The sequence below is a fragment of the Pundamilia nyererei genome, unplaced genomic scaffold, assembly GCF_000239375.1.
Source record: "Pundamilia nyererei isolate P.nyererei 1_Seehausen unplaced genomic scaffold, PunNye1.0 scaffold00302, whole genome shotgun sequence".
NCBI lineage: Eukaryota > Metazoa > Chordata > Actinopteri > Cichliformes > Cichlidae > Pundamilia > Pundamilia nyererei.
In genome coordinates this window covers 533,853-544,066 of record NW_005187703.1, presented here as the reverse complement: position 1 = coordinate 544,066, position 10,214 = coordinate 533,853, and the positions used below count along the sequence as shown (strand labels likewise).

Genomic DNA, 10,214 nt, shown 5'->3' with positions numbered 1-10,214 from the left:
TTGAAATACACAATATTCAGAAACCTGAGGAGAGTATTTTACACAGACACTGACCAAGATCGATAGGACTGCTGATGTCCTGCAGCAGGCTGGCGAGCTGTGTGGCCTCCAGGCTGGAGAATGCTGCCTGGTACTGGGAGATCCACTGGTCTAGTTCAGTCAGTTTGCCCTGAATGGCCTCCTGCACGGTCCGCTGTCGTGACTGCAGCTGGGTATGTTCAGAGTACCTGTGAGCAGGAGGGCTGGGTGAGTAAGAGTTCAGAATGAGGCGATGATGTTTGTGGATACAGTCTTTCTGTTATCGTCCTGATCTCATCCATTCCAGCGCTGCTATTAAATTTCCTGCACGTAGCACTCGGCAGGCGTGCGCACAAAGAAGCCATCGCACACGCGGCTGCAGTTTCACATTCTCGCCACCAGCTCTCCGTTTCTCGGACTGAAACCCTGCTCGCACGGATCAGCTGAGTTTGAATGGTCGGAGCAGTGCAGTTCAGAAATCTCCAGTTTCAAATATTTCCTCAGCAGTAAATAATCAGCATCTGCACTGCTACACAGCAAACTGCTGATAATTCACTCTGCACACTTTCAAATTGTAAATAAAGTTTCAAATAGTTTTTCTGTTGTTGCCACAGTATGACTGTTTATATAACTATGATCATCTATTCAAAGTGACCAATCGCTTTACGACCCCATCCTCTGGGCTCCGCCTCCAAACATTCAGCTGATTTGTGTTCACCGAGCTCGTCTGTTACAGATCTGCTTCCTGATACAACCGTCCCGCCTGCACCAGGAGAACACCCCTAAGAGTGGTCTCATGTGTGGTAACTGTTGAATACTTAACTCGAGTGTGTGTGTAATAAAGCGTATCTTATGCTATAAGTGTGACCACAAAGTTTCCAAGCAACAACATCACCCAACTTTATCTATTAATGAATAATTTAAAAGCCACATTTCCTTATTTTGTTGTCTGTAGTGACTGTTTAAAAGACGATCAAATATCCAAACATGTTACAAACGTCAATGAATCCACCGGACGTACCTTTCAGTCTTTCAAACGTATATCCTTAAATGCACCTTTTGGCATGCATTTGAAAGAACATGAACAGTGTGCTGTGTCTGACCTTTGCTCCAGGGTGAAGATGTCGTGGTCAGGGTGGTTCTCTGCTCCCTCTAAGAAGGCGCTCTCCTCTTGTAGTTTAGCTTGGCGTTTCTCTCCTTGGCAGAGAAGCTCCTGCAGGACCAAGTACTCTTCTACGGCTTCTTCTACTTGTGGTAGGACCGCTAGCATTTCGTCACGATTCTTAAACCAGTTCACCTGCATGAGGCCCACACAGAACAATAGCACATTAAAAATATGAAATGCAGGAAAGGATTCATTCTACAGCCTGCAGGGTTGTTAAAAACAAAGCCAACCCTACTCCTGCCTATTTAGACAACGTGAGCTGTAAGAGCAATAACTGTAGTCAGCGGTGGATGAACCTGAATGACAGATAAAAGCCACTAAAATTCTCCTTTACACTGTAACGCAGTCCTTATTTAACTTTCTCCCCTATTTATTGTTCTCACTGCCAGACAAAGTGAAGCAACATTGACAACTGCAATTAAAGAAACGGCTGCAACCATGGCAACCTGAGACACCACCACAGAATCGACTGGATATCTGATAAGGTGCTGTAGGATTATTTGACATCTGTGAACTCACCTTGATCTCAGCCACCCTGGAGGAGAAGAGAGAGCGCGTGATGTCTCTCTCCATGTCCCGCTTGCTCTTTTTGCTGTCAGCCTGTTGGCCTCCCCCTCCGTACACTGCACCAGCAAATCCTACCTCTCCCCCCGCGGTCCAGTCCACCAGAGGGTCGTACACGAAGGCCTCCAGCAGGGTCAGTAAGGTCTCTCTGCCTCGTCGCATTATCTGAACCACCTAGAAACACACATCCCACTTGGTTTTTTCCCCCACGTGTATTTTGACTTCCATCCTGTCACAATAGCCGACAGCTCTAACATCTCCATGTTTCAGTGCATGGGAAATATCCCGAGGTACAAAACGTGCACTGGCTACATCCCTCTAACAAACAGCCTGTAAGCTGCAGCAAACTGTAGAAACAAACTGCCACTCCATCTACTGGTTCATTTTACCTTCATTATTCTAAACTGTGCAAAAAAAGCCACTCGTCTCAATATTTATCAATTACAGCCCAGTGGGAATACTTTCCAATCGTGACCCTCAGGGAAACAGTCATCTCAGGCTCATGTGTTCATTTTATAAGCTCCAACATATTGAACACTTTGAACTTGGCTCTCGCTTCATCAGCAGCAAGAGATGAAGATCCTCATTCTAACAGCAGAGGTGGGCGGTGGTATGGTGTACCTGCCACGGGGCACACTGCGACTATGCTACGTGAAATTAGTCCAATCTGTTACAAGGTGTGTGAGAAATGCTACTGATGATAACATAGACGGGTGTGTTTTAGATACCCTTTCACAGATGGGTTGAGTTAACGCCCGTATAAATGGTTTTATATGCAGTGTGATGTGAGAGTAACCTGTTCACAGGACAGCCTGAAGATGCCCTCCACCCCAGTGACTCCCAGAGCCATCTCGATGTTGTGGGTCATCCTGAATGGGACCTTCTCTGGCACTCGCAGGCTTTTCCCTGGCAACACACACACACTTAGATACTGTGCACCCAGGAAAACGAGCAGGTCACCCACTACATGGAAAATCGATACTGTTCCACGCTAGCAGCCAAAAATAACCCCTCAGCTGGGTTTCCTCCAACATCTCAGTGTGTGATAAAGAGCTTTGAGTCTGATCATATTATGGGGACTGTGGAGGAAAAGAGCTTTATTATATCTGCACAGAGCAGGCTGACCAGCTGTGGTGAGCACTGTGTGTGAGTGGTGTTCACCTCTGTCCCTTTGCTTCTATCACATGCAGCACAATTGTTTTCTACCTTTTAATAAATGTGGTTCTAAACTATTCTCGCAGCAACACAGTTAAACGCACCTTTTTCAAAGCATACGTTGTAGTCGATGTGCACCACCTCTCCAGTGGTCATGTCAATCAAAACGTTGTCAAGGTGACGGTCGCCAAGGCCAATAATGTATCCCACCATTGACATGACAGCAGTAGATCGGGCGTAGGACTGCAGACAGAGAAAAGGAAACAAAGAAACATCTGGATTACATTTCTGAGCATCTGTCCTTTTCTGAAACAGGAGACAGGGAAGAAGGTGAGAAACGCTTTGAATGCATCTCCTCGCTACCTGAGTGACCCTCCACCACTCGCTCGGCGTGGTGCAGGAACACCAGAGCTCCTTGGACAGAAGGTTGGACGGCGTTGCTTCCATCAACTCTTTCAGAACCTCCTTCATAACGCTGAGAGGCCAGTCTCTCCGTGTCACATCCACACTCAGCCCCACTGCCTTTAGAGCCGGCCCGATGCGACTGTAGTACAGTTCACTGGGGCGGGGCACTGGAGGTATAGGCTGCTGTGGGAAGGAGTCCTGGGCCTGCTCAGAAAACAAAGTCACGTCACTAACCAGTAATACGGGCCCGAAACCAGAAAGCGCTCGCCGCCTGACCAGTGTTAAAGCCGTGTGTTACAGTGCAGACAAACCTCTACCTTCTGAGCCTGCTGCACAGCCTCCCTCTGCTGCCAGCGTTTGTAGAGGCCAAAGAGGGGCGTGGCACCGTCCACCCACTGGATCAGCCCTGAACGAGTTCCAAGCGGCGTGACAGAATAGTGTCGGGCATGGAAGTGTGGTTGCTCCTGCTGATTGATCTTGGTGAACATGGTGTTGACAATTGACAAGAACTGCATGATGCGCTCATCCAAATGCAAATCCTCCAGACCTGAGAGAAACTTCAGTCACTATTTCATCACAAAGGAAACTTTGACATTTTTCCCTTTGCTTTCTACGCACAACTCACAGCTCGCGAGCTCAGAGGGATCATTAGCGGTTCACATAAAAGCTTTTTAATGACGACTTTGTCTTGGTAAAATGACACTGTACAAACGATTTAGTATGAACACCCACAGAAAACGTTTGTGCTACTCTCAACTCACCCCCAGCTTCTGTCAGGTCTGCGTTTCTTTTTCACGTTCTGTATTTCACATGTACGTGCTGACTCGAAAAAACTCAATCGTGGATACAAATCTGGGCGACCCCGAGTTCACACACAGATGATGTACGTTGAATGTGACGCAGGAAACAAGCAACTAGAGAGCCTAACATCGGGTCAGCTGGTCGAATGATGAAACAAACAAAATATCTATGAAAATAAAAAGAATTGGATTTCTTACAGACCTTTTTATAATAACAATCACTATCATGCCAAGTGTCAAAGGTGCTCTTGGGAGGACCCTGTCTCAAAGTGCTTGGACCCCATTTGTTAAAAATAAAATTCGGCATCTGTCACGCAGGCGTGGGGACCAACTGGCAAATATATAAATCAAAGGCTGCATTACCCAACCTTTGGTTAGCACTTGTTGCTGCTGGTTGTCACTAGTTAAAATTAGCGACACCAAAAACCTTGTGGCTGCCACAGTCACGACTTATTTGCTAACTATCGACTGTTAGCAAAACAAAGTACAATAAAAACTGGAAACAGAACCTTCGCCTTCAAAGTAAAAGCTGCGCCTCACTGCTACAGGAAACACCTTTTGGTTGGAATACCATCGTCACTATTTCGCTACAACGTTGCAGATACAAGTCTTCCATGCAAATTGTGGGTGACCATGGCAACTGCCACGTTTTGTGGAGTACCGCCATCTTTATGACCAGCTTCACCTTACAACTGGCCCCACCTCCAGCAGCCAGCTGGGGAATATTCATTTGTCCTGTTTAGTCACACAGCTTGTATTCAAACTGCGTCAAACACAGAAGATGTTCTCAGAACCTACAGACTCAACGGGTCGATGTGCCTCTCTCATACTTCATGTTCTAATGGCTTTACTAACATTACTTTATGTTTCAAAGCACTCCTCTGCCCACTGAAAATCAACAAAAATGAGAAAAGCCAGGCTTCAGTTGTTCACAGAACACAATATGTCAATATTACCAACTGAATGCTAATGCAGTTTTTACGTTTCCTGTTCCCTGCAGCTTTGGAAGACTGTTTCCATCTACGACTGCTGCTGCGACCGAGTTTCCCCACCTTTAAAGAGGTACGGGTAGTTGTGTCCATCTGAGCCCAGGAAGAACAGTTTCTTTGGCTTGGTCTTGGTTGGCAGTATAGTGATGGTGTTCCCTACACTCTGTATGGTCACTGCATCTAATGCCGATGCCTCGCCAGGTAGAGCAATCTCTGTTGTAGTCATGGAAACCAGGCGGGGACTAATCTCGTCCAGATGCAGCAGATAGCTGGTTCTCTTCTGAGCACGCTGCTGCAGGCTCATCATGATCTGTCCAACACAGACAGCACATCAGTCAGGTTTGGAACAGCTACACAATATAAAACTATGGAAATATCAAGGATCCTACATCTGTGGAAGTGATGCATCTCAACATAACAGATTACATACACGGGTACATCTTCACAGGTGCTGGGGAAACAATTCCTGTGTATATTTAACACACACTGCACACAAATACACAGTTTGCTAAGGACAAAATGACACTCGGTGGACCATCAACCGTTTGGGAGCTGGATTTGAAATCACACGTAGTTGAAAGTGAAAACTGAATGTGCAGACTGAGTGGGCTCTCCTTCCAGACCTGAACCAGGACATCAGCGAGCTCGGGGGCAGCGGTGCTTTTTGGCAGAGTCAGACGCACTGATGGCCCACAGGTTCTCAGTTGGACTCAGACCTGGGGAACATCAACGCCTTCATCTTCCAGGAACGTCACAGACACAATGGCCATGTGAGCTGCACAGTCCTGGACCAGGAGGAGACCAGGGCCCTCTGCACCAGCACCAGGTTGACAAATGGTAAATGGCCTGTATTTATATAGCGCTTTACTAGTCCCTAAGGACCTCAAAGCGCTTTACACATCCAGTCATCCACCCACTCACACACACATTCACCCAGTCACACACACATCCACCCACTGGTGATGACAGCTACATTGTAGCCACAGCCACCCTGGGGCGCACTGACAGAGGCGAGGCTGCCGGACACTGGCGCCACCAGGCCCTCTGACCACCACCAGTAGGCAACGGGTGAAGTGTCTCGCCCAAGGACACAACGACCGAGACTGTCCAAGCCGGGGCTCGAACCGGCAACCTTCTGATTACAAGGCGAACTCCCAACTCTTGAGACACGATCGCCCCAAAGGCAATGAGGAAATGATTTTACTAAGCTGCAAGCAGCATACGCTGTTACCACACTCTGTCACAGGTGCTCCCGTCCATGAAGGGAACACTGCACCTGTGGTGGGGTCGCAAGTTCTGGTGTTTCTGCTGTGAACAGATTCCACTGAAGGATGTGAGGCCATTCCACCTGATCAGAAACGGTACCTGTAGCCCACTGGTTGGTATGTCATGCTGCAGGGCTCTGGCAGTACTACTCTCAGCCCCCCTCTAACAAAGGAGCAAATACCAGGCCCTGGGTTAAAACCTTTTTATTGGCCTGTTTGAGTTTCCTGGTTTAACAGTCCACCTCTTGGCTTCCACAGTCCTGAGACTTGGCTGGGAGACAAAGCAAAGCCTTCTTACGATGACATGCTGTCCCGAACGTGCAGCAGGTGGGACGACACGTCACTATCAGCAGTGACACTAACAACACAAAACCGAGCTAAAGTCAGTGAGCAGGATAAGGTAAGCAACCACCACCACTGCATTTTTAAGGGTTGTCTTGTTGTCGCCTGTTCAGTGAACCTGTTGTCACACACTGTTCATCAGTTTCTGCTCCCATTGCTATCCCTGCAGCTTACAGAACTTGAATAATTTGAAAATAAAACCATGGTCATCACTAACACAAAGCACATCATACCTGTTTGAAGGGAAGCCAGCTACTGGCTGGATTAGCTGGGTTTACGGGGTTTCTTAGACGCTCCAGGGCAGACGTGATGGCATCACCGTAGGTCTGCTGAAACCAGGATTCATGCGGCGTCTCTGCCGGAGCTGCTGTGATGCTGCACACATGATCCAGGGCAAAAACCACGGGACGCATCAGAGCGGAGTGCTTTTCACGCATTATGGCGATCTTTTCATCCCTGCAGATCAACAAATGGTATTGGGAGATCAGACAAGCCCAATAAGAACTTTACTTTTCATTGAACACAGAAAAAGACAGATCAGCAACTGACTGGTGACTGCCAGCACCAGCCCTCAGCCTCCTGAGATCTCCCACGCTGCTCGCCCAGCGGGGTGACGACAGTACCCCAAATCAGCCTTTTACAGCTGAGGGGTAATAGCTTTTCCACAGGCTGGTTTTCATCATGTCATCGCTGAACTTTTAAACCACCAGTAACAAATGATTAAAGTTCTACAGGTTCCACAACAGATGAGACCGGGAGCATTGAAGCAACTACAGGACATGGACTGTTAATGGAGTCCAGAGTTTTAGCAGAAGAGGGTGGAGTTCAGATGTTCTTACCTTTGACGTGGATGACTCAGTTAGGGAAATACGAGAGAAACGTAAAGAAAGTACAGCTTACAACTAACCAGTGCAACCATAACCTGCAAGGTCCAGTAACGACTAGTGCACATCTACAAACCGATGCGGGATGAGCGGACTAGTTGTGCACTGGTGTGTTACATCACCATTCTTAATTCAAGGTGCTGAGGACATCTAGGAGCGTACCATCTGTGTGATATCAACCAAGGTTTGAAAGATCGTGTTTTGGACCTGAAATGCTTCCTAAAACAGATTAAAGTCTGAAGGTTCCAGAATCTGTTTTGGGTCACGAGGAGTTAGGAAGGACGTCTAAGTGGTGTATGGTAGCAGCATTGTTCTACTCTGAACATTCAAAGTGCTTTTTACTACAAGCACACTCTGACACTGAGGTGGACAGACTGGGCACCAACCTTCCAACTGGTAGAAAACCCCTCCTGAGCCACAGCCATTCGGTATTAGTGGGTCTATTTCTGGTCACTCAAGAAAGCACTTTCCATAGTGAGACCTTTGCTTATTGTTGGCTCCATGGCACTACATGAACTGTTGGGCCAGCAGCGGTTTGCTTTGATTTGAGATGTTTTTTCAAACAACGATGTACACAGAAAAAAGCAGACCCTATCCTGAGGCTAAGGTCAAAGCAAGTCTCACCTGCGCAGTGTGTTATTGTTCTGCACTCTCTTGACCTCATCCTCCAGCTGCTGTATCTTGCGTAGGACGTGCATGTGCTGCTGTTGTAACACACCTAGCCACAGTTCATCCCACAGCAACGTGACTCTGCGCAGCTCACCCACCAGCTGCTGGACCTGGTCGGCACACACAAGTCAATCATTTGAGAACATCACATTTTTTTAACTGAACTTTAGCTGTAGTTGATTCAAGTATAAACAGTATAGCCCCCCCCATACAAAACGTGTAACCGCGGTCAGCCTTCTACCTGCAGCACCATGCTAGGGTTGGCTAAAGACAGCTTCTCCACAATCTTGCTGTAACAGTCCTGCATCATGGCTTGGTCTTGACTTGAACAGGTCGCCAGCTCTTCTGATGATCTGCCTTGTTCATCACTCCCAAGCTGCTCCTCTTCATCCACACCTAGGTCCTCTCCTTGTATGCTCCCCAAGAAGGTAGGCAGAGCTGACGGCAGTTTGCTCCCTGTTTGCAAAATTAACCAATCGAGAGGACAAGTCAGAAAAACGAGCACAGGGTCTGATGTCAGAGACTCGTGTAAAGTCATTTTCCATCGAGACTTCTTTCAAACCATGCAGACTTGTTTCAGAATATTAAGTGTAACCTGCCAGATCACATTTATACCACCAAAATAAAACAAATGCATCTGGAGTAACAACACATTTACTGCATTAACTGCTAAGGATTTTTTATACAGTCTCCTATTTTGCTGACTTTATGTATTAGTCATATCTTGCACATATGACTAATACCGAGTGAACAAGCAAAGTGAAATATTTGAGATATTAATGTAGAACTCTTTAAACAGCTGGAGAGAACATGGCTGCAACAAGAAAGAAAAGAAAAGTAAGCCTACCTGCATTCTGAGCTTCCCCTCCCAGGGAGAGGGAGCCTACAATGGCAGGGTAGAGGATGAGGTGTGGGGAGTCCTGGGCCACACGGCACAGCAGGCTGCAGATGCTTTGTCGGATGTACGCCTCCGGATGGTTGAGACGCGAAAAAAGCTGTGGGATGATACCTAAAGACAACACGAAGAATCAGTACATGAAAAGCAACAAGTACATACTTTATGACTAGCTAAATGCAGCGTTTGTTGAAAGTGTGGTCTTTTGGTACTCTTGGCTGACCGACATAAACAAGAGTTTACATCAGGAGTCTCCAACTCCAGTCCTCGAGAGCTACTGTCCTGCAGCTTTTAGATGCATCCCTACTCCAACAGCTAAATCAGATGGTTGGATTACCTCTTCAGCAGCCATCAAGTTTGGCAAACACCTGATAACAAGCCATTCATTTGATTCAGGCGTGTCAGAACAAGGATGCATCTAAAAGCTGCAGCACGGTGGCTCTCGAGGACTGGGGCTGGACACCGCTGATTTACAGCACGGACCAAACATTCCCAGGTCTGCTCTAGAGTTCGGAGCTTGACCACAGAGACATTCTCATGTCCTTATTACTCGCAGAGTAACCCTAACCTATCACTGTGGCTGTTTTTATTCATTACATTATGTAAACCAGGCATCACTGGACAGAACATCAGTAACCTTTCAGCAGTCACTTGGTACCCTGGAGCCAACAGAGCACAGATTGCCCCCTGACCACATGAACAGCACACATTTCCACTAACTTAATTTCTCTTCTTCCCCCAGTGAACTCTGTGGATCAGACACCCTGTGCTTGTTTGCCAGTTCTGGCCGGGTTGGGAGACACGGTCAGAGACTTCAGGGCAAGAGACAGACCCCTGAGGGCATCAGGCTCTGAGGACCAGTGGCCTTCACATCACGATGAAGGTGTTTGTTACAAACGGACAAGACTGTTTGTCCACTGTGTTTGTTTTCATCTTCACATGCTCTTCTTTTCCATCTCACCTGCCCCTCACTGCCATCAGGGAATGGAGAGGTTTTCACTCCAGTGTTGGGAGCTCTTAATGTATGAAAGCTTCAACTATGAGTGAAAAACCCATCTATTAT

The 10,214-nt window shown here is 47.2% G+C and overlaps 1 protein-coding gene across 1 annotated transcript in view; it reads right to left on the bottom strand.

The window, feature by feature from the left end:
- smg1 (SMG1 nonsense mediated mRNA decay associated PI3K related kinase) overlaps positions 1-10,214 on the bottom strand; it is a 58,265-nt gene that overhangs the window by 12,559 nt on the left and 35,492 nt on the right. The window contains exons 36-47 of the mRNA XM_005751177.1: positions 9,104-9,265; positions 8,498-8,712; positions 8,212-8,366; positions 6,937-7,159; positions 5,160-5,406; positions 3,625-3,854; positions 3,266-3,511; positions 3,007-3,145; positions 2,544-2,653; positions 1,703-1,921; positions 1,122-1,315; positions 55-227 (exon numbers count right to left, since the gene is read on the bottom strand). Coding sequence (XP_005751234.1) covers positions 55-227; positions 1,122-1,315; positions 1,703-1,921; positions 2,544-2,653; positions 3,007-3,145; positions 3,266-3,511; positions 3,625-3,854; positions 5,160-5,406; positions 6,937-7,159; positions 8,212-8,366; positions 8,498-8,712; positions 9,104-9,265 — 2,313 coding nt within the window. The remainder of the gene's footprint in view (positions 1-54; positions 228-1,121; positions 1,316-1,702; positions 1,922-2,543; positions 2,654-3,006; positions 3,146-3,265; positions 3,512-3,624; positions 3,855-5,159; positions 5,407-6,936; positions 7,160-8,211; positions 8,367-8,497; positions 8,713-9,103; positions 9,266-10,214) is intronic.